At 40.0% G+C, this 24997-nt stretch overlaps 1 protein-coding gene across 11 annotated transcripts in view; it reads left to right on the forward strand.

The window, feature by feature from the left end:
* Nucleotides 1-24997, forward strand: part of FOXN3 (forkhead box N3) — a 209559-nt gene that overhangs the window by 178567 nt on the left and 5995 nt on the right. For 6 of the 11 annotated variants that reach the window (XM_030483783.1, XM_030483784.1, XM_030483786.1 and 3 more), the window contains exons 5-7: nucleotides 4906-4971; nucleotides 15698-15806; nucleotides 23072-23095. In XM_030483783.1, the coding sequence (XP_030339643.1) occupies nucleotides 4906-4971; nucleotides 15698-15806; nucleotides 23072-23095 (199 nt within the window). The remainder of the gene's footprint in view (nucleotides 1-4905; nucleotides 4972-15697; nucleotides 15807-23071; nucleotides 23096-24997) is intronic. The other 5 variants (XM_030483792.1, XM_030483793.1, XM_030483790.1 and 2 more) reach the window with 4 other exon arrangements.

Below are 24997 nucleotides of genomic sequence, written 5' to 3' on the forward strand. Positions count from 1 at the left end.
GAGGAATAAACTGGACTTCTGAGAACAGTGGAAATAAGTTTTATGCATTCGAGTCGAGCATTCAAGTTAAAAAAAAACCAGTGGTGGGTGCTAATGCAGAACGGGCCAAAAACTAGCATAATGGTGAAGTGAAATTAAATTCTTTACAACAACAGTTGTATCTTAGATGTAGTGACTTCAAATTAAAGAAGATCTTCTAAATTCCCTCCTGATGAGGTAACATGGCAATGGTTGTAGTGTACAGATGGTGCAGTTTATTTACTAACTATGGGTTTCTTTGTCAGTTGGCAGTAACATTTTAGTAGTACCTAAATATGCATCTTAAGTGCCTCTCTCTAGGCATCTGTGCTGGAAAATTCAGGTCATGGTTGCTTTGAACTGCTTCAAATGCTGTTTTCTTTAAAACCTTATAGTATAGAAGTAAAAATAAATACCCTCTAGCAAAATGGAGGGACTCTGTTATCCTAATTTTTATTACCATTTAGTTGGAAGAGGATGAATTTGAAGCATTCAGTGAAATCAGATCAAAGTTTGAAATTAAATATCAAAATAATACCAATTATGATAAAACACTTCCTCTGTCTATGAAATGAACTCAGATCAGAGATCACAGCATAATAAAATGACTGCTGTCACATCTGGCTTTCTCACGTACCTGTTTGGTTTTAAGTATTTTTTGTCAGTTCTAGAATAAACAGTCTGCTACCTGAGGGTTACCCTCTGCATTGCTGAATGTTTGTATGTTATCTCATGCCAAAATATTTCATGCCTATATTTTGCTACTCCATATGTCTGTGCCGGGCAGATTCTGATCTGTACAGGTAATGTGCAGAGTGAAGTTTGGCTCAAAGCATGTCTTGACAATACGCACTAGATCATAATTCTACAGAGGGATAAATTGTAGGTTAGTTCCTCAGTGAAAAAGCTAGATGCTGTTTACTGATTTGGTGTTTGGTTTTGAACGCTGTGCTGAATAAGGGCTTGAATCTAAAATGCAGTGAACAGACGTGCCATGAGGCTTGTTACTTACCATTTGTTGGTATCATCTTCATCAAAAGAAGTTTTGTCTTTGAAAGCAATGCTGGCAAATATCACAGGCTTGCACTGCAAGGGGAGGTGCTGCAGCTGTGGGGGAGTTCGTGCCCCTTGTTGGCTTTGAACTTGCATTGGGATGTATGCTTTCATGCCTTAGGAGTTCATATAAGTGCTTACAGTTGCTTCCAGGCCTTTTCTGACACCATGTGAAGGATACTTCATGGATGAGGGACCAAGCACTGAAACTTCAGATTGTAGCATGAAGCACCAAGCATATAGACAGCAGTCATCTGTTAGGACGAGCTGTGGCTGCTGGCAATTCTTGTCACTGCTTTTTTGTCACTCTCCAATGTTGCCTGTTTGAGGCTTTGACATACTCTTTCTTCCTCGTACAACGCTCAAAATCCTTCCTTTTCTTTGTTGTTCCTTACTTTCATCTTTCACTAGGAAAGCTGGGTGTCTTCTCCTTTCCACTAGCAAAAAAATCATCATGCAGTTTGTGTATGCAGTCGATTCACCACTTTAATTAGCAAAAAGAAACCAGAATGCATTCATTTGAATATTTAATTTTCTAAATTCCGAAACTTTGTATGTAGCTATTTTTAACCTGGTTTCCTAGGGAAAGGAAATTCCTGCAGTCATTTTTCACTAACCGCCCCTGTTAATAACTTCAGGAGCCTCTGTGTTGATTGCAGGCTTCAGGTAGGGCAGAGATCTCAGTTATGAAATTCACTGCTTCATGAACACAGAAAGGCAGGTAGAAGGGAGAGGATCCAGTTACCAGTCTGGGTCTATGCAAGGTCAGCCCTTTCTGCTGGAAGTGAGAGGATCCGCATGGAAGAGACTTAACAAAAACACCAGCTGTGGGAAAGGGCTGTCAGCACTGGGGTACTGGTGGGTACCAGGACTCCAAGCAGGAGATGCCACTCTAAGCAAAGGCACCCTTCAGTGCTGCTCCTCATGGCTGCTGCTGATTCTTGGCATCCTTTTCAGGAGAATACCTCCAAATTGTGAGTGTAAACACTGCAAGAATGAACTGGCCTTTCAGTTTTCCCTCAGACATTGCACCTCTTCCTGTGGAGTCTGGCTGCTGGCCCTTGGCCCTTGTCTTCCTTGTGGACACAGTCCCTCCTTCTTCTTTTCTCTCTGCAGAGGGACAACCCAAAGCATGTTGTCCTGGATCCTACTGGCACACCTTGGGTGTGTGTCTCCAAGCCCTCTTACCTCTGCCAAGGTATTCTGAAATAGCTGTCTGGTTTCTTCAGGAATACACCAATAGAAACAGACACCATAGCAGGTGTGGATGGGCTTTGAATCATGGTTGTGCTTTGGAAACAGCTGCTGCAGATACAGTTCAGTGTGTAAAGAGCTGTTGTTTGTGTTGTGGAGTCATCACAGAAACATGGTGGTACCATTAGTGGTCCGAAGGCCGAGACTGCACCTTTCGAGATAAACTGGTTGCATTGATTTTATCTCAGAGCACAGTTAGTTACACAAACAAAAAACCCAGTCAGCAGGAAACATGTTTTTTTCTGGTTTTGTTCTTTCAGCAGTAAAATTAACATGCTACAATGCTACCCAGTGGTGGGACCTTCTTTAAAGTAAAACAAGAAAACAAAATCCAGGAACAGCTGATAAACAAACGCTGAAGTTGGCTGCATGAATTATGATACAGTAAATTCAACTTCTAACAATCTTCTGATTTTACGGTATGAAAGAGATGGAAGAATTCTGGTTTGGTTTGGCTTTATTTCTCAGGCTTCTCGGCTTTTTGTCTTGCTTTTTAATGTTAGATAGAATATCCCTCTTCAGTTTGACCATCGGGAAACTCCTGCTGTGTGGTATGTGGACCCAGTCCTGCAACGTGGCATGTGTTTGGGAGTGAGGCTGTTTGGAAGTGGAACTTTCAGCACTTTGGAAGTGGATGCTTGCAGCAGGAATACTGCCTTTGATATATCTTCATAGAATCATATCAAGAGTCATAGAATGGTTGGAGTTAGAAGGAACCTCAAAGCTTATCTAGTTCCAACCTCCCTGCCATAGGCAGGGGCACCTTCCACTAGAGCTTGAACACTACCAGGGATGGGACATTCACAACTTCTCTGTGCAACCTGTTCCAGTGCCTCACCAATCTCATGGTGAAGAATCTTCCTAATACCTAATTTGAATCTACCCTCTTCCAGTTTGAAGCCATTGCCCCTTGTCCTGTCACTACATGCCCTTGTAGAAAGTCTCTCTCTAGCTTTCTTGTAGGCCTCCTTTAGGTACTGGAAGATTGCTCGGAGGATTTGAAGGTGAATATAAGTTGGTAACGCTGCTTTTCATAGTAGTCTGCTGCTGTCTTTTGAAAGGGGATATGCTGGCCTGTCCAGGAGACAGACAAGTGCCTGCTTTCCTGTATGTGGGCACCTTTTATACTAATTTAGTCTGCTGTTGCTTCAACTTTAGTTTTACGCCTGCTGCACTGTTGCTCTATTTACTGTTTCAGCAATTAAATAAGAGTAGCCATTAAAAGTGTGTTTCCAGCTACTACTTTTCTGTGTTTCCACAGAAAAGTAGTACATACTTAAACTAATAAAAAAATCCCTTTCTTTTCTTAATGAGTCAAGTAAATTTCTGATTCACTTAAGCAGATACTAAAATCTTCTCTACGTCATTTGTATTGCTAATAAATTGCAGGGCTTTATACCACATCACATTACTGGAAATAGATTTGAAATATATAAAGGTACAATATACATACATTTTTAACAGTGAAAAGTAATTTTGTGACATAATAGCTAAAATAAAGTGCCATGAAGCTGTTAGCAGTAAATTGAATTTTTTGGTATGTAATTTAGTATAAATACTGACAAGCTGAAAAAATCCACCCCCCAAACAGCAAACGCATACTCATTAGTCATTCAGTTTAGCGGCACAGAGGCAGCAGTCGGCCAGGGTGTGCGTTTTTATGTCTGCTTCAATTGCACACTTCATTTATTTGGACATGGCATAGGCGGCTTTCTCTGTCACGCGGCATCACTGCGCGATTAGCAAGTTGTGCCCCAGGGCAGCTGGGACGCTTTGCTGGGGCAGATGTTCTTTTCAGCTTATTCAGTGGCCGTTGTGGGGTTGTTTACTGTTGTCATAGCTACCTACATTTCCATAGCAGCCGAGCTGCTGTGTGTGAAGCAAGTGAATATAGTTATAAAAGAATCATATTTTGTTCTGTCTCTGTAACTTACCATCTGTCAACTGACTGTTTGTGATGGATTCAGAAACCCATTTAAGAATAGCAGCAGCCAGCTGATGATTTTTGCTTATATTTAAGTCACAAGGGATAAGGATGCAAATAAGTTGGCGCTTCAGTGAAATCCTAGTTTCTTCTTTTAATTTCCCCTTAATTGTAGCAGTTTGGCTTCCAACACTTTATCAAACATTGCTGAAATCCCTATCGACAAGTCAAAATGACTGAGTGTTGTCTTCTGTACCGGCTTAGGTGTAGATATTCCTTATGCTTTCCCACTCTACTGTCAGCTCATCCCTCTGTGTTGCTTCTAAATTGTGATGTTGCACTTGCTTTCACAGATCCTTTGTAATGCAATCTAAATACTCTCCATAGAATTCAAGAGTGAATTCATGAGGCTAACAGTAAAGGTATCATGCACACATGAGTATAATTTGGTGACATTCATCACTGCGCTCTACTTAATAGTAGCAATGGGATCACATGCAAGTTTGGGGGTAAATTCAACATGTGATTAAGGAGCCCTCTGAATAATGAACTCATACTTTTTCACTGCAGAGATTTGGTTGAGCCTGTAGTTTAGCAACGGGGGCAAGAAGATTAGCCCAGTTGTAAATAATGTATTTATTGGTTGATTTTTCCAGATCCTGACATTGATGCTGCCACTGCCATGATGCTTTTGAATACTCCCCCTGAGATACAAGCAGGTTGTGAGTAGATATTTCTATAGCATATAGCAACATAGACATGTAAAGTTAATATTCTCTTTTATAAGTATACAGCATACCAGATCAAAAGAAGGATTTAATGAAGAAATATAACTTCCCTTGTAGACCCTTACACTTCCTTGACCCTTAACATGAGTATAATTTTGTGTTTCATATTACACTCTTTGTTACATGAATAATAGTAATCCATGATCTCTAATGTAAAAGAGGGGTTATTGTTATTCATGACATACACATAATTGAGTAACGTACTATTATCTGCACTGATAGGAAGACCTGGGGCAACAGCCAGGAGAAAAGCAGGGAAAGAAAGAGAGCAAGAGAGCGAAGGGTGCATAGCATATGGTTTTGTTTTCATTTTGTTTTGATTTGACTCCCATCGTGTGAGTTACCACAGCCATCTGGATACTTTCCATTCACTTGGGCACTGTTTCAACTCCTTCCTTGCACACATCCTGCCCATTTTGCTTTTTTGCTCTGTCTGATGCAAGGCAGTAGGCAGATTCTGGGGAGCAAGGAAAGGTCTCATTTCCTGCCAGTACTGTCGTCCCTGTTGTGTGACCAGACCCAAGGTTTTGATGCTGTGTATTTGAGCATTGAAGCGGCCTTGGCCTCCACTGTACTGGGATGTGTAAATAGTGCAGGAATCATCCTGCCCCACAGAGCTTGCAGTGAAGGTATTGGAGGAATCCGTAGAGGAATACAGCTGCACAAAAGCAGGGCGTACAGGAAAACAAACATATCGCTGGTCAGCAAGCATGGTAGTAATGCCAAGTGACAGGCAGCTCTAAAAAATAAAGGCAGAAGTTAAAATAGAAGCCATTATCAAACCTGTCTAGCACCACCACTATTGTTTTAGCTCAGGCAACCAAATCCAAATTCCAGGGAAGCCTTGATTCGCTTCGCACTTTGATACTCTGCCTGGGGAAGAGAGTCAGTTACCATCAAAGCAGTTCCTGTGCAGCCAAGGAAAGCTATTGTGAGCCTGCTTTGTGACCCTGCCAGAGAAATGCCTCTTGAGAAGCTCCTCTTGGGGAAGAGCATAATGTACCAAGAAACTGCCTGTCCTGGAAAGAGAGAAGAGTGCTCCTTGTGCTCCTCTCCTAAACAGACTTCAGGGTCTCTTGTGCCGTAAAAGGGCGAGCAATCCCACAATGTGTAGGTAGAAAAAGGAAAAGATTTTACTGGGGAGAGGAGGTTATTTTAGGGCTTAGTGGGAAGAATAAAATGTGAGATCTTCAAAGGATCAGAAATACAAAGAAGCCAGGTTTGTGAGGCAGAGAAATGGGGGGAAAGTTGGAGTAGAATGAGAATGCAGGGATAACGGGTATGTGAGAGAGGGAAGGAGATGTAAAACAGTAGATGCATAGAAAAGCATAGGGAAAACACAAGAATAATCTAAACTCCTGGAGGAACTGGAGGGCAGGAGAAGATTGCAGACAAGAAAGAAAGGAGATTCATAGTAATCTGCATGTACTAAATACACTAGAGGTTTTTATCATATGCACGTTTGCCAGCAGTGCAGGTGTTTATATGGAAGTGATTTGGAGACTTGGGCGCTGTTGTTTCATAGAGATCATAGCTTGAAGGTTGGCAAATGGCTTATTGCTATTTTAGTTTGTAGAGGTCGCTCTGAGGAAGGAAATTCTAGCCACCTACAAGTTTGGCATGTCTCTCCCCCCATGTCACCTTCCCAGTGGGCTGTTGTGTCAGGATGTCAGAAGTGAGAAGGGGGTGAAAGCAGAAAGATGGCTTCTCACTCACATTGCTCCCTCCTTGTTAACAAGTAACAAGGCCTCCCTCTGTGCCTTTAAACTGAAATGCAGAGTCTGTTCAGAAGTTCATGGATCCTTCCAGACACTGGGTAGAACTGGCTGGTGCCAGGAGGAAAGGGCAGAAGTTTTTATTGTAACCTCAGAGGTCCTCTAAATTACAAAGGAGAAATATTTTTCTGTGTGTGTGAACGGATACCCAAGGAAGTTAATCAGCCATTGCAGTTGGGTAGCACTTATTATTTACCATGCTGGGAGAAAGTTAGGCAGCTTAAAGCAAGTTAATTACTACTGCACATTAAGAAAAAATTGCATGAAAAATTGCATTTTAAATTAGTTTTCAAATAAAAGGCAATTGGGCTTTAAAAATTTCATCGCGATGCTGAGCATCATCTAGAAGCTCACAGTTCATTCTCTGCTCTGTCAGTGACTGCAGTGGTCTGTAAGTCAAGCTGTGAATGATCAGGACAGTAAGCATGCTGGTACTGTTTGATCCCCCGAAGACTGAGAGTTCTGTTTGTTGTATCAGACTGTGGTGTTAAGCATGTGCTCAACCCATCAGGGCTGCAAAATGCCCCATCTTCTGAAGACAAGATTTGAAGAGGGAGTGTCACAGTTCGCGGTTTGGACACAGGTGTTAATACCTGACTGCAAACACCCGTTTAGTCTGACAGTCTGACTCAGAATGTGCCACTTACTTCCACAACAGAGATGCTCACATGGAGGCAGAACCTGAGTTTCATTTCACTGTGTAACAACTTGACAAGTGAGAAAGTTTAAAACTCTGATACATGAAGGCCTTTGCCTGTCTTACAAACACTTAGCCATCTTTATGAAATGTGGATACCTCCAAAGTAGATTTGTGACAGTCTGGATTCATGTTTGTGTGGACAGTTACATGTGTTGGCTTTTTTGACTTTGAAGGCATCTTCTTGGACTAAAAGCTACCTTTTGAGCAGGATAAAAATCTGTGCTTATCTAGGCAATGTGGGTGCTAACAATCGATGCAGTTAGCTACAGCCATTATTCAAAATCTTATTAAAATTTATTCCTTTAATATAGCCTGACAGAAAGGAATCCCGTCTTGCTAGCATTAGAAAATCCACAGTAAACTATTCCTGCTTTGTAACAGTTTGATTGATTAGCTTTACGGTTTTAAATGACCATTTTAAATTCCTTACCTGTGTGTGAAACACTGCTAACAACCACACATTAATCCTAAAATCAGCTTTTGCTTTTATATGAAATCTTGAAATGGTGTCTGAGCTGGTACAAACATTGCTTACCGTTTTACCCCAGGCACACCGTGCTTTAGTGTTCATGCGAAAAAGAAAGGCAGAATAAAGGAGTGAAACACTGTTACTAGGATTATTTTGTGTTTGTGGGGGGTTTACTTCACAGGCTCATGAACTTGATTGTTAACATTGTCACTAAAAGTTGGAAACAATGCAATTATAGTTGGGGTGTTGACATCAGAAGTCAGTTCCTAAAGTATTAACACTTCCCAGTATTCTCACACACCAAATATTTGTAGATTGTGACTAAAGGCAGAAATTCAAAGTAGCCTGTTCTGTGCAAGGCTCTACTGAAACATACAGTCCAGGTGTCACCAAGAATAAAGCATGAAAGATACTGTGATGTGCTAAGAAAGGACATGTAGGGACATAGTTTCAATATTTTTATTTGCTTCAGTATATGGAAGTCATCATATTTCATCAAGTTTTGTATAGTTTGATTATGTTTAAAAAGAAACAGCAGCTCAGACACCTGATTTCTTCAGTAGGAGCTATCACAATTTACAAATACTTTGGATTTTATTAGTAGCCAGTACATGAATATTAATTCCAAAATATGTAGTGTGCATTGAAAATTGTGTGTTGACCTGCAGGGGACTGGGGCCTGGCTGGATCATCTTGGGCAAGTTGCATCAAATTTCTGGGCCTCTTTTTGCTGCTGGGAATTCAGTTCACAGAGGGGACAGGGGAAAAGGAAGATGGTGAACAAATGGTAAAGCTCAGTTCAGAAGTCATGGCTACTAACTCAATGAAGCCCATGGGTTAGTTTTGTACAGTTGTTCAGATCTTCAGTACTTCAGTCTTTACCAATGTCTTGAAAGTAAATATTACCAGCTGTCACTGCAGTGTAGCATTCTTGGCTCTTACAGAGTGTAGTGTCATGGGCATGTAGTTTAGTCTTGCCGAACCACTGTGTTTTGCCATGAATAAAATGGAGATTGGTCTTGGTGAGTTTGCAGTGTGTTTGGACTTCCTGAGATTCAAGTCACCGTAAGCATTTTAAGTAGCAATAGCTTCTTAATTGATGGGGTCATTCTGAACTTGGAACCACTTGCTCTTCAGAAAGGACCAGTAAGAAGGGAGTGTGTGTAGTCTTTTGCTGCTGCTGCTGCTACTGAAAAAATGCTTCATCAAAGGGATTATACTGCAAATCTTGACTTAATTCAAGAAGCTCCTCACTCAGTGATATTATACATAGCTTTGAATTATGAGTAGTCCTTTGCCTGTTGCTGTATAATTTGGGAATTGCACATAAATGTAAGTACATTGCTCAAGGTTATTACTACAGACATCTGTAAACAGTGCTCGCAGAAAGGGTTTGGGTAGAAACCAGGACTCTCAGCTCTTATCAGCCCTCTTCTGTTTTCAATACTGCTCACCCAGGTTAGCTGGAAAGCGGTGGACTTCAGAGAATTTGCAGCACTGGATTTGTGGGCGGTTCCTTACAGCAGACTGAGTACTGTGGTAAGGATGTTTGGGAAGATACGAGTGTGGAGTTTTGCTGGGTGCTTTTTAAAAAGCAGGCTTTCCAAGGGTGAGATCAATGTTTGGAAATCTTTATTAATCTTTGTCTCAGACTATATAAAACCTAGAATACATACATTCTATTCTAGGTAGGAGAAGCAATTCCCTGAAGAGTTCTACTGATATTGTACCTCTATACTTCTAAAATAGCACCCTGATGAAGTTTGCCTTTTAAGCTAATTCAAGTGGATTGTGTATGTGGAAGATATATTTACAGGAATCAAGACAAAAAATTGATACAGAGTTGCCTTAATAACAGACAGAAATCCTCCAAGTAGGATCAAATGGGACATGCTGTTTTCTTTGGTTGTTTTTATTGTATATGAAACTTGATAACTGTAATGTTCTCGTTGTACTGCTGTGGACAAGTCAGCTTCCAGCCTGACTTTTTACATCAGAAAATGATAAATCGTTGACGGTAGAATTTTTCATAAAGCTATTTTTGCTGACAATTCTGTACCAAAGTGGAAATTGGGAAAAGACATTTTCAGTAGGGTTTGAAACTTTCCATTCCAGTTGGTGGGATTTTGGGGGGAATGGCATTCTCAACTTCTATTAAAGAGTATTTTTCCCCTTCCACTCCTCCCTCCCCCAGTGTTTCAGAATTAAATCATTAAAGTGAGGAAATAGAATTGGAAAGAAAACTTACTTTTATGAAATACTTTATACTTCTTTCTCCCTAGTTCTCATGTTTTGTTTTAGCAGCATGGTTTAGTTTGCTGTCAAGCAGTTCCAGCATGACCAAATTGAAGAATCTCTACCCATGGTTTTCTACTTACACAAATAATAACTTAGAAGATAAGTTATTTTTATTATATGTCCTTAGACAAGATATGAGTGTGATAAGATTATCAAGATACACTTCTCTCACCTCAAATTCTTGTTTAGAGTAGATGGCTTGTGTTGCATGCATCCTTGATTTGCAGTTTGTTAGGACTACAGACTCTGGCATTTAAGAGCTTTAAAATTGTCCTTGAGCAGTAAAACAGAAAATGTTAGGCAGATGGCATCAAATTTATGCCTGGGATAAGAGAGTTGAAGTGAATAAAGTTACGCATTTGGCAGATAACATTTGCTTTTGGCAACTTCTTATGTCCCATCAATTACACATCATTAGCAATTTCCTATTTTCAGTTCTTGTAGCCTGAGATACGATATTCTGCTAAACACTCTCCTGGAAGAGAGATTGGCAGAAAAAAGCTGAAGCTGACAGATACTAGCAGAAACTCGGTGCCTCTTGTCTATAATGATTTCTTCTGTGCTGCAGAAGATGGGTCAGGGAAGAGAGCCCTGGGATAAATGCATGTGCCATATGATGACAGAAGAGGCAGAGAACCAGTCTGTCCCTACAGGATACCGTCATACTCTAATATTCCACTTTTTAAAGTTCATTTTCAATGAATGCTGTTCAGGCTTCCTCAGTATTCTAAATATTGGCTACCTTAACCTAGAAAGTTTAATGGAGTGTATGCTTGATTTCCAGATGACATAAAGAATGCGTTTGTTACCCCTTTCTTTTTAATTTTCTTGCACAACAAATCACTCTCAGCACCGATACTTTATTTAACTTCCATGTGCCAACATTTATCCAAGAAGTTGGTTTCCTTATTTAGTGAGCTGTTGGGGTGTCAGCGTGTCTAACTCTGTCCATTGAGTATTTCCCTTCTTTTCCATTTCAATTTTGCCAGATTGCTATATTGTGTGTCAGACAATCAAACCTTCAGGGAAGGACCTAGTCTAACACAGTTTTGATTGTAGTGAAGGTCTTTGATGAGGTTGTTATCTTGGCTGGATAGGGGAACTTTGCTTCACTCACACACATGCTTGCAAGTAAGAGATAATGGATGCAATCTGCTGAGGGATGTGCTGAAAGAAGCCCACAGTTTGAAATATTTTACTCGGCTAATGTACACACAAGACCATGCTCTGAATTAAAACAGTCGTGCACTGGCTGTGGAGTGATCATGTACCTGAGTATGGGCTACAAAACAACATTGGATTTTTGAGGGCTTCTGTTGGATCTTTTTAATGCTACCTAAAAGTAGTTAGAGTTTTGATGGATTCAGATTATTGTATGTTCTCCTACATGGCATTCACTTTATTGTCTGTTAAACTGTAATGTGGAACTTTGCTACAAAAGACAGATTATTTTCCATCTTGGAGAATTTCAGAGATGCAGTATTGATTTTTCACATTGGATGAATTGCTTCTTTCTGCACTTAGCCAGTGGAGACTTGAAGTGCCAGCAAATCCTACTCAGGTTGTGGAATTCCACCAGGGCAGCGTAAGGTCCAAAAATAATTTCCCTGTTCATGAAGCAGATTAGGGGCAGATTCTCTGTACACAATTCAAGTCTACTCCAATGGAGGTATTTCCTGGGTTTAGGCTTCCTGAAAGCAAAATGAGATCCAGGGCTTCCTTGAAAACATAGCAGTGATGAAAGCTGAAAGGTGAATAATGATTTTGTTGTTTCAGACTCTTTGTGTTTCACTAGAACATTTTGTGAAAGAGGAAACCTTTATCAAAAAAGATGCACAGATCTTTTTGCATTGTTTTCTTGAGCTGAGTTTCTCAGACATAAACGTCTCTTGGCACTTGCACAGAAAAGGTGTAAATTACATTTCACACTTCTGCCTAGGAATTGGGAACCGTATAACCTGCCTGTGCTGTTGGTTAAAGAAGTATTAGAAAAGAAGAGTCTGGACTGTAAAGTGTTAGTCCAGAGTGGCACTGATTGATGATATGGCTTAAAGTAAATTATCTTACTCCACACCATGAATCTTCAATCTAAAATATAAATACCTCACCTCAAAGTATGGTTTTCAAACATAATTAAAGCTTGTAAGGCGTAAATGTATCTTTGGAATAAAAGCACCACGTATTTTCCAGTAAGTAACCCACAACCTTTCAAAAGTACCAACATGTGGAAATAATTCCTTGGATAATAAGTCGCCATCTTCATACAGCCTCCACAAAGGCAAGGAAGTGTCTGGGTATCGGGGACAATGTATTAGCAGTTTATAAACATCGAGGTTTTGTGTGGTGGGTTTTTTTTCATTATGGTTCCAGGTGTTTACTGAAAGGATACCCTGCATTGTCCAGTGTGCTCCTTCAGTTGGTCCCTTGCATACAACCTTTGTGTTTGTCTCTCTGCATAATGTAACTAGCAACGTAGTGGTACTACTGCATCGTAATTCAGAGAGTTTGGGGATACAAACATAAAAATCAGGAGCCATAACGCTGCTGTTGCAAGCTGAAATAGTTACTGAATTCTGAGTGGTGATTTCGATATACAGAGCTGTGGTGTATTCAGAGGGAAGCTAAGGCATGAAGAGTGTGTGTGTGTGTGTGTGTTCCCTGAATAGCACACCATGACTTGCAACCCTGCAAAGGGTCAAGGAAGATGGAGAATGGGTCTGAGTGGGGATGTCAATATATAGAAGGTCTAAGCTATGAGACTTGACAGTGTGTTTTTTTATATATAGGAGAGCAGGAGAAAAGGAGAAGGTAAAGAAGGAAAGACATGAGACAGTATTTTTAGAGAAGTGATGGGGAAGTGAAGCAATGGGATTTGTCAATAAGGCAGAAAGAGAGGGTAGGAGAGGAGAAAGAATAAGATAAGCATCAGTTAACTTTGCCAACAGACCAGGATAATTAGATAACCATGGAAAGAAGAGTTTGAGAATCAGGGAGCCTATTGCTCTCTTTTGCAGTAGAACTTTGTGTTTGCTTTGAAGTTTTACATATATATATATTTAGGCAACATCCACAGCTAACTGACATGTGGCTCTGTGTGTATGCATATATGTTCCATTTCAGTATAAAACTCTGTGGTTTGTATCAGAGTAAAGAGAAAATTCCCAGATCTTTCTTGTCAAAACTCCTGGTTCATTTCTTCTAACGGGACTTTGTAAACATAGAGAAACTGTAATGTATAGTGCAGTACAAAATCTGTCCATCTTGAAAGCCTGTTGGAAAAAACATGCCCATTGAAAATTGTGTCTTTTTATTGATCTTTTGATATTAGCAGGTTTATCTGTGGCTTTGAATTTACCTGTTGTCTGTGCGTTTTTGGTTAGCCATATCCTTGAGAAGACTTATTTTCTATCATGTCACTGGTATTTTGGCCATCTTAAGGTCATGCTGTTGAAACAAATATAATAAGAAATGCAGATTTTGGAGTTTTTAGCAAGGTAACATTTCTCCTCACTGTCTACAAACCCAAACATTGGAGCATTGAAAGCCTGGTAGTGTCCCCTGGGTGAAACAGATTGGATCGATTTCTCATAATCTAGTGCTGGAGGAAAAAATGCACAAAGTAGTGAAGTATAAAGAGCAAAACACAATTTTTAAATTATTTTGGTCATTGAAAGCTGACCCCAGTTGTTATAAAGCAGGTTCTGTAATTTTAGCCATTTGAGGCTGCACTTAAGCACCTATATATAAATGACCTATTCTTCAGAGGTGCTCAGAAGTAAAGGTGGGTATAACACAGTGGCAGGATTTGATTAGCGGGGTGATGTACTCTCACCAGCAGGAGAAAGAAGATTATTTTCCCAGACCTAATCTGTGTGGTCTGGAGTAAAGCAAGGTGAGCATCAGGGTAGCAGGAGGGGAGGTATGGTTCTGGCTTGGTGTTGAAAGGAAGTTGAAGTGTACCTCGGTGTCTTAAAAATTATGTACTTCTGAGCCTTTATTTCTGTGCCTCAGAATACACTAATATTTTGGGGTGTGGGTGTTTGAAGTTGGGCATGTAAAGTGTGTGTGTTGATTCTTAGGCTGAATGATTTTTCTAGTTTCCCTGTAATTTGTTTAAAAATAAAATTCTGTGGGTATATATAAGGTGATACGGTTTACATTTCTCTCATGTATTTATATAATATCTGTATGTTTAAAAATAATCCATCCAGAGTAATGATTGTCATTCTCTTTTTGGACATTCCCCATCAGGGGATGTTATGGTATGAATGATGACTTATAGTAAAGAAAAAGTAAGCGAACAGGCTAGCTGTGGATGTTAAAGAAGCAAGTTCCGGTTAAGGCTATTAGAGGTTACCTTGCCAACCTGTAGGTACATAATAGCTGTACAAACAACTGACATTACATGTAAGTCCCTGGTAAGTGCCTAGGATAAGAACTGTGTTCAGAAGTCTTGCCAGCCCACAGTGGAGGAGGAAAATACTGAGGACCTGCTGAGGGCAGACTCCTCCTTTGGTGGTGCCTTGGTAGTGCTGCCTTCGGGGGTTGGCTGCCCTAGGCTGAGCAGTGCATAGAAACATGCCTGGCTAGAAAAGAAGTACTCGGTTGTAGGTTAAAATCTTGTTGGCCAGAGCTGCAGTCTTTGATACACAGCCAAGTTAAAACACCCCAGTGAAATCTCTGATCTGTAGTGGCCGGCACCTACACGGTTCAGTGTCCGTGGCATCAATGTGTGCATTGGATGGGGGAGGCTCAGCTGTGACCCGGCCGTGTGCTGGAGGGATATGACTGCCATCAGGCTGGATGCCAAAGGCCATCAATGGCAAGAGAGGAGCTAATTAGTCGTATGGAGCTAATGCCTTTTTAGCCTCTTCTCTTTCCCTTCCTGGTAAATCCATATTTGTAGTTAACACTTTATTTTGCAGGAGACAGAGGCCACAAGATTGCTGCTCAGAAAGTAAGCTGGGATGATAAAAAGCTATGACCTATATTCTTGCAGTGAAGTGCTTATACTCTTGTTTATCTGTAAAGGGTCATTGTTTCTTATTGCAGACGAAATAGTTTCATCTATGCTCATAGCTGGCTTTGACTCCAAGCACGTGCATTCCAAGCAGAATGGCGATTGCAAAACAAAAATGATTTGGTTGTACAGGGAATGATCTGCAGCAACTAGGTCAGGCAGTGGCTTCCACAAGCCATTTGCTGTTAATTTTTTTCCATGAAAATAGCATTTGTAAATAGCATGGCATTCAGAAGAGTTGAGGCTGAGATGTTCAAGGTAAGCAGTGTACTGCCCAAGCCTCTCTAATGCTTTCTCAATTCATGAAAAGTAAAGTTCCACATTTTGCTCCTCTATTTTCCTAACTTTTCCTTTAAAAGAAAAATTGTTCTTTTTTTTCTTGGTTTTTGTTTTTTTAGTTCCTCCGGGAGTGATACAAAATGGAGCTCGAGTTCTGAGTAGAGGAATATTTCCTGGAGCCAGGCCATTGCCAATCAATCCTATTGGAAGCATGGCTGTTGCAGTAAGGTAAGAATGGCTCATAGCAGGACCTTTATGAAATAAATCCGTGTTTTGCAGAGAATGTAAAGGTATGTATAAGCTCTAGTCATCAGATACTTTGCTGCTTGCTAATGCTTCTGAGATTCAAAATGAAATAAAACTCTGCCACCTAAAATTCTTGGATTATCATTCTTCGGAAGATAGTCATGGCATTATCTGTCTCTTGCACACTGGTTCATAAAAAGCCATTTTATTTTCACTAGGAAACTGCAGGTCGTTTACAGTGAGAACCTTCTACATGACCTGTTTTTCTAAGTGCAAATGCTTTTCCCTGCTCCTCCCTCCCTTTTCCTAAGGACCTTTTCCTGGATTAAATACCAGTGAGAATAATATCAATAATATTAAAGCAAATTCTGCAAGATATCTGAACATATCACTGTCCTTTTGTTATTAACTTAGGTCTTTGTGAAGCAATTTCTTTCACTACAGTTTCTATTTCAAGGTTATACTCAAACATTCAAGGGTAAAATGCTGTCTAATGGTAACTTTTCCAGAAAGCAGGGCAGTAAGAGACATCTAGTGATGGCAGTAAGAACTGTGGTTCAGTGGTTTGCTTTACTTAAAGCAGTGATGGTTTATTGGTGGAAGAACAATTCGCCTCAGGTGTAGCTCCATTTTCAGTCAGTCACAAGAGATTAATTTGGTCAAGTGTGCTGCCAGTGCCCTTCTCCTTCAGAACTCTCAGTATCTGCAAAACCTATTTCAGCTCAGGCAGTTGGGTGTTCTGGGTGGGGTTTCATAATTAGCATGGACCATGCTGTGCTGGGCTGCTCCAATTATACCCTCTGATCTCAGTAAATGGCTGCAAGTCAGTGAAATAAAGTATCTGGATAGCTACTTTTTCCATTATTATTTACTTGGCTTCCCCCCCCCCCCCCCCCCATTTGCTCTTTATTTGTTTTATCCCTTTTGAGAATCTGTGTCTAGCCCTTTGGGCGCAGTATTTCCATCCAATAAATGGAGAGAGAAAGAACCTATGACATACTCTTAATGCTTAAAATGCATAGAGGGGAAGACTCTAACTAGAATAAAATCCATATATTTTGATGGGCAGCTGTTTTTCGCATTTGCTATGCTGGAGGGATGCATCCCTGAGGGTCATCCTCCAGAAGTCTGCAGAGTTCCTCTCCATCTTGCTTTACCACAGTCTGGCCTTGCTAGCAGTGGAGGTCAACCATCTTCAGGAGTTTTGCCACTGGCTTTAGCCAGGACTTGTATTCTGCTCCAGTGGGGATTGCAGCGCTGTAGGACTACTGGATCATTAATTATATGTATTTTTTATGAGGTGTCCAAGCTCAATGGTGGACACAGTGGTCTGCATATTCTCTCTTGAGTTTGCATTTCTTGTTAGACCCTGTTTCATAGTCACGGTTGACTCAAGGAGGAGATAGAATTGTTTTTCCTTCCAGGTCATTTGAAAATTTCCTTGTGTAGAAATCCTCAAATTGCTCTGCTGTAAGGCCACATAGTTAAATTGTATGTGTTTTCTGAGGACTACTACTCATTTTTTTTCCCAGCAGGCAGAACAGGATCTTTACCAGATACTTGCTAATGTAGATTTGGGAAATTAGGGATTTTACCCCTCCCTTGCTTATGATCTTTTTGCTCTATCTCAGAGAAGAGCATTTATAATTAGTTAACGCAGACATTTCTAATTCTTTTTGTTCTCTTCTCCAGCCTTAGGCAGTATTAGAAATAGCATGCTATGAATATATTCCTGGTCTGCATGATGTCTGCTCATATTTAAGAGTTCCTGCAAATATCTCCTCTTCTAATTCTTGAAAAGGCGGGGGGGGGGGAGAAGAGGCTTTGAAAGCTTTTGAGAAGTTAGGAGACTCTCTGCAATACAGCAAGTTCAGCAGATAGTTTTGTTTCCCTTGGAGATAATAAAATCCAGCATTTCTTTAGGAAGAAGGTCAGTCTGGATGCACGATGCCTCTTAGAATATCATCTGATCCTCTCAAAACTGGATACTTCAGTTACCGGTTACTTTAAAAATAACACCCTGTTTCTTGGTGCTTACCCCTCTCCTCAGGTACACGGAGCTCAATAGGACCTATGGTGTTGAGCTTTCACGGCATCTCATGAGAATAACTTCTGCTTATCATGTGCAGCGGGGGGAATTTACCACAGCATCTGTTCAGCCTTCTACTGTTGCAGTTAGGAGTACTGCTCACACGGAGCTATCATTCCTGCATAGAGAAAGATACTCCAGTCAGGGTCACAGGGGGTGTTTTCAGACCTGTTCAGGTGCAGGAAGGTTGATTTCCCCATCCAGCTTTCACCAGGAGGGAGGTCTGCCGGGCAGCCACAGGAGGTGGTGCAGTCTGCTGTTGTAGTTATCTGCAGAATATGTGCCTCTGCCTGTACATTGAGAAGCCAGACAGCTTCTTTTCAAGAAGTTTTCACTTTAATGTATATTTTCTTGAGTTCTTTTGATGCTCTAAATGAAAGGCCTAAAACCACCTAAAAAAGGTGGTTTTCATAATTCATATGGGGGACCTATAGTATTTTCTTGGTAGTGGCTCCTTGAATAATAAATTAAATGTCTTAACTGGTTTTCTTTAGGTACCATATGTAGGAGTTTGGGGTTTTTCTGTTGGCATTTCCTTGCTGTCCGAGCTGTTTATTTAATTTTGTATTTATTTCCTCAGTATCTTAATGGTCTGTGGTTTTGTTGTCCCCCAGACTCCCTGTGAATAACTTGCAGAATGTTGTCCTGTTGTGCAGATGCAATTAGTGTCAAAGCAGAGTAACAAAAAGGTTGGTCTTGGGTTAAATTTGTAGTTGTAATTAGGTGAAGTGGTTTGACTGATCTGTTACTTAGAAAGGAGGCCAAAACCATACCATTGAAGTAAGTTGCTCACATCTGTGATTTCTGATGTATTACTTTCCATCAGTTGGAAAGTTTACTGTGCATAGTTTACTGTGTCTTCTTTAGCAGTGTAATTGAATATATTTAGCCTATTTTGTTCCTGCACAAGGTATCAATGTGTTGCTGTTCTCATGTAATTACATGTAATTACTTTATTTATTATATATAAAATAAAGTACAATTGAATTAAGTAGTTCAGATTAAAAAACACTGCAGAAAAGTATTTAACAAACATGACAAATCCACCACTTCCCATGAATAAAGAATAGCAAGTGAGGAGAGCATCATTATGTTGTAGTGCATTTGGCTTAAATTGCACAAATAGGCCTTTCGTTCCAAACTAATCTACAAATGGAAAAGGCATCCCACACTATTTTTGCTTTGAAAATCATCCTCTGGTGTTAAATCTCCACAGTAGAGCATAATTGGATGTGTTTTGACAGTAGCTTTTTATTTACTTTATTCACACCACTTTCAGCTTGTTTACCATCCATATTTTCCATGTTGTGGCTGACAAGTCTAAGACCCACCCAAAGACAGCAGGGGAAGATAACGCTTCAAAGCTGCACAGTGTGTAGCATGCCTCTAACATGAGATCCATCATATATATTTTTGGCAGACTGTATTCCCATACAGTTCCCTGGGAGAATCTAAAAGCAAATGCAGTGATAGTCTGGATATGTAGAAAAGAAAATACTGACTTAAAAAGGTATGAATGAAAGCAAGCAAAGCCAGTAGTGCACTACACGCAGCAAGGAGTTGATTGTGCTTTGAAGGTGAGCTCTTGCTCTTCCTATGTACATGATTGGAAAAAACCCTTCTAACTTAGGAAGACATCTGTGTCCTCTTCAGTAGGTGTAGTCTCTGTCAAAGTGGCCAGTGCATCCGCCAGTATGCATCTTGGCAAGTTGCAAGAAGCTCTAACATACATGATCACCTTCGACATGAGTAAGGTGTTACCAGTTACACCAGCCCTTTAAAGAGCACAAGCTTGGAAGCTGATACAATATTAGAGCTGTTTGAACTATGATTTCTGTACATTCATCAGACATCCTCCACCATGATGTTTGTTAACATCCTTAGTAATTTCGTATTAGGCCTTTTCTCCTTTCCATCTGCCCATATGCTCATGGCTAAAGAGGCTGCTGAATAGTGTTGAGATGCACTCCCAAGGAATCCAGGGTTTATGAAGCTCTGGCCTTCTGTGCCTTTTGTACTGTGCTTCCCTTTTTTTTGTCCGGATTAAGATGCTGTTAGACCTGGCCAACAGGGCTTAATGGCATATTCAGTGGTCTGTTCTGATGGGAAGGCCAAATGAAAATTGCATCCCATAACACTAGCCAGCAAATGTGCATGAGATGAACGTGAAAAAGAGGAGAGAAGAGTTCGCAGCTACCTTGGTGGGAAACCTGAAGGAGGGGGTATAACCTTTAGGATTTTGGAAATGCTAAGCAGAGCCGGTCCCAGTAAAGATGCTTTGGCTGGATTTGCCATTCTCTTTGCTTTTCGATGTGTCAGAAATGTCAGGATGGAGGATGGTGTAGACCGCAGTCATTGCTTAACTGCCTTTGTAGCACATATTTCCCCAGAATGAATCCAAGATACTGTTTCAGGCTATTTGAAAATTTAGGCAAAATTTCTTTATATGCCATGTATGCTCAGGTAATAGGTTAAATTGCTTTTGGTAGTGTTTATTAGAAATACTTTTTTTATTTATTTTTTCTAATTATTGCATGTTAAAAATAAAAATTCATGGGAAATTACATGGGCTTTTCTCCTTTTTTCAGTTCTCCTTTCTAACCAAACATTTGTAGCTTTTCTGTCTTCATTTCTGGGATAGATGTAATTTTCTTCCTAGTAGCAGGTGCAGTGCTGTGTTCCGGCTTTAGTCTGAGAACAATGCTGATAACACACCAATGTTTTAGTTGTCGCTCAGTACCACTTACCCTGATCAAGGACTTTCTCAGTCTCATGCTCTGCCAGTGAAGAGGGGCACAAGAAGCCGGGAGGAAGCAGAGACAGGACACCTGACCCAAACTAGCCATAGGGGTATTCCATACCACAGCACGTCATGCCCAGTATATTAACTGGGGAGAGGTGGCTGGGAACCACCGATTGCTGCTCGGGTTGGGCTGGGTATCGGTCAGCAAGTGATGGACAATTGTTCTGTGCATCACTGTCTTTCTGGCTGGGTTTAAACTATGACATTCTCAAGGAATTTCACAATTATCTGTAAATTGTGAACACAAGCTTCCAAGAGAATTTCCTGAAGTAAAAAAATTTTCCATTCAAGGTTCCAAGACAAATTGTTCCCTGTTCCTAGGGAAAGCAAGTACATCCTCACTGGCTTCTGAATAAGGCTACTGCCGTTCCTTTATTTTGGGCAGGAATCCTTTTATAAATTCTTAATTGTATATTCTTAACGTTCTTGGTTATTACTGGCATGAACAGCTTAACAAACCCCAAGCCATCATTGTATTGAATTCTCCTTCCCACCTGTAACAAGCAGGATGAGTTACCTTTGGGAGCTGAAGGAATCCTTCAGTAACTAAAGGACAAAAATACTAGCTAACTTGATAATTCTTTTTTGCAAAATGCAGAGGGCTGCATTTGTCTTAACTTAGATCTGCTGTTGCTACTGACAAAGGGCTCTTTCTGCTGGCAGTTCATGACTGGCATTTACTGTGATCCTTGGCATACAGTTATGCAGTGAAGTACTTTTGTAAGGGCTCCTATCAATAGTGTGACCGACTTATTGTTGTTGACTTTTAACTCCATAACTGCTGATGGAATCTCATCATACAGCAACTGAGCACCAATTACTTTTCAAATGCTTGCTCATCCTCTTGTCTGCTGGTATGTAGTGGTTTTAAGTAATAGTTCAAATACCTGTAGGTAAAAGTTCTGACTGTCCTGAATTTCCCTTTGAAATTGTGTTACCTGTACAGTAAAAAAGAGTTACTCTTTTCTTTTTTTAGCAAACCTGGAACCTGTCAATCCACAAACCCAACTTACCCGTACTGCTTTCTTTGTATCATTTAACTGGGTGTTTCCAATTCCATACCAAAACTGTCACCTATGGGTATACAATATCTGACATCCAGAAGGATCAGAGCTAGACTAAGGTGATACTTAACATCCACATAGGTTTGCTTTGTTCATCAGTAAATGTACCTGTCTTTGGTGTGGAATACAGTAAGTATTTTTTAGCAAAACTTTCTGCCATTTAGCAAACAGAATGTGATTGCCTGTCTTTTTTTAAAGGTAGTGAGAAATTTAAGGAAGATGTATCTGCCCTTGTTAAAATAACTGAGACATACTTTCATATCATACCGAGGAAGACCACTTTGATAAGCAGAGGTACTAACACTGTGCAAAGGACATTATTTCCTTCCTGAGACTTGAGATCCAGCTGTTGTGAGTCCCATCTGGCTGCTGATAACATTAGTAGCAGAACTCCTATCCATTAACAATGGGAATGGAGTCTGGCTTTCAAAAGTTCAAACTTACCTCTGCAGTGCTTGAGGGTTGTGTCGTTCTGCTGCAGCCAACTTGAAATATTTTAAGAAGAATCTGCGCATGGTACTTTTATCTCTAGAATTATGATTCAGATCCTTCAAGTGAATAAAAGAGTCCATGTCAGTAGGATAAAAAGTTCTGGAGACTGTCCTGTTCTTAAAGGGCAAACCACTGCTTTAAAACATGTAGAAATATGTCAGTTTCTGGAAACTTTGAAATAAAATTCTGGGGGAAAAAAAAGGAGGAAAAAATAAGGTATTACTTGAAATAAATTTCCCCTCATTGTTACAGTAGCACAGAATTCTTAAATACCTTTTCTTCCCTTCTAATTTCAAAATAGTCCAGACATCAGAGCAAGCACTTGTTTTAAAAATCTATTATTGTGTCAGCAACAAAGTTACGGTTACAACCAGAACTGTGAGCAAAAATAGATTCAGCTGGCCAGAATGTGTCCACTGAAGCCCAGGGGAGTTCTGTCCACTGATGATCTAGATTGAACTAAGTAGATCGCATTCATGTCTTAGTAAGTATGTGACTGTATAAAAGCAATATAAAGCTTTAGAATGCCTCAGAAGCACATGCAGAATAGGAGTGGTTTCAGTATTAGTTTATTCAACTCATTAATATAATACCAATTGTAAGTAATTCATCATATCTTATGTTTGAGCTATTGCCTATCAGGATACAAACCAGATTAATTTCTTTTCAGGGTACATTACTTTTGATATTGTGAATATCCCAAAACACTCTGCCTGTATAACTTTTTAATTTCTGCAGCTATCCTTTGCTAATTCTCTCCTTGACCTGCTTTCTCTTCCTTTTTTATTTCCCTAAGCAGAACTGGTTGGAAATCTTTCAAAATGTAAGTGAAAACCGAAGCTTTTTCTGAGATGCAAATGCTTTCCATTTCCCGACCAGTTCCACCATAGATGCCTTTCTTCTCAAGTGTAGTGGTATTCCCTTTCCTCCCCCCCACCCCCCCTTTTTTTTTAAGTGATTTCTTTTTTGCACCTTTCTGTGGACTTCTGTTTTCCTTCATTATCACCCCTCCTTGCAGTCACTCCCTGTGCGATGCTAACCCCATAGTAGTACACCTTCCCCCCAGGACATTGCTTCTGTAATCCCCGGGCTTTCATTCTATTTTTACACTCTTTTGAAAGGATTGGGATTTGGAGTAAGTCCCATGGGCAGAGCTTTTGAATCCAAATTTTAGTCCCTTTATGTAAAAGCAAACACTAGAGACTCAAGAGCGGGGCAAATCAGGGATGTCTTTTTGGCACATGGTTGCTCTGCTCCATGGAACTGTAGCTTTCCTTTTATTGATGGTCTCTCAGTACAAACTAACAAACAGGAATAGATCTAGTAACATGAAAATGGGCATCTTGATTTACATCCCATCTGTCAGAAGCCTTGTTCACTAATAACCTAATAGTCAGTAGGAATCCCATTTGAGTTCCCACCTATTCTTTCCTGTGTTTGTTTCCGTGGAGCAAGAATCTATTGCTATTTTTTAATGGAAAATTAGTAGAAAGTGATTTTTATTAAGCCACATTGCTCTGACTATTAGCCGCCTAGTAAAATCAAGTAACTTTAATTTTATGCTAATTTATGATAATGTAAAACATCTTTAAATGTAAATTTACCCTAAAAATGAAGAATCTGTCACTTAAAATGCATCATATGCTTCCTTGTAATGACTGATCTTAAGGACTTGGTTATAAATTCACCTTACAACTAGTTTAGTATGGATGATTTCTTCTTCTAAGCATTTGGCATCCTCTAATGACAACCCCTGCAGTGGCAAACCATCGCAGAGTAAATGCAGCTGGCTTGCTGCACAGTCATGAATGACATTGCATTTAGATATTAATAATTGAAGGATCTTTGTGTATTCCTTCTGGGTTCTGTATATAATTTATGGATCATAAAGCTACTCGAAAATCTAGGGGAAAAAAAATTTGTTGAGCAAAGAGGTTGGCAGGAGGCTTTGTTTGCTAATAACTGGGCCTTCTAGTATATGAATTTTTTGAAAATACTGTAAATAAGAACATTTGGAATGGCTGATTAATTTGTTACCTTCTAGCATTGTCCTGTCACTGGTTCACAAAAGGCTGTTTCTTATTTCAGCAAGCTCTACAGACAAGAGCATTTAGATTTATAGGAACTGTGGAATTATATACCTCTCTTATATTTTCCACCTTTCAGCCTTACCTTTCAGAAATGGGTAATACTCTGCTGTTCCTTCTAGAAACCAGATGTAAGGTCCATTCCCTTAAACATAAAGCACTTTCTCATTTTCTAAGCGGAGGATCAGTAATACTCTGGACTTGCCACTTTGCCATTCGTCTTAACAAATACCTGTGTTCAGTGCATGTGTTTAAGAAAAGGTTTTAATCCAGTACTGCCATTAGTGTGCAAAAGCACTCTAGTGATAGCGCGAAGATGGCAAGAGTAGATTTTAAAGCAGTTTATCATGTGATAGTTTAAACAGTCTTGCCAGTTTATTGGGGGTTTTAAACTGATAGAGGGTTTCAAGGCTGGTGAACTGAGGGTGGCAATGATGATGCCTTTATTCAAAGATGAGCATCCTCCTCTCCTTTTTTTCTGCAGGAATTAAGCACTGCAAAGGGTCAGTCCCTTTAACAGACTTGCAAGCATCATACTTCGTATTGTAAAGTCAGTGGCTCTAATACTTTCCAATGCAGAAAGGAACACTGTTAGGTTTTACATATATCATGCTACAGTAGTTTGCACAGCACCGAGT

The sequence above is a fragment of the Strigops habroptila genome, chromosome 4, assembly GCF_004027225.2.
Source record: "Strigops habroptila isolate Jane chromosome 4, bStrHab1.2.pri, whole genome shotgun sequence".
Classification (NCBI taxonomy): domain Eukaryota; kingdom Metazoa; phylum Chordata; class Aves; order Psittaciformes; family Psittacidae; genus Strigops; species Strigops habroptila.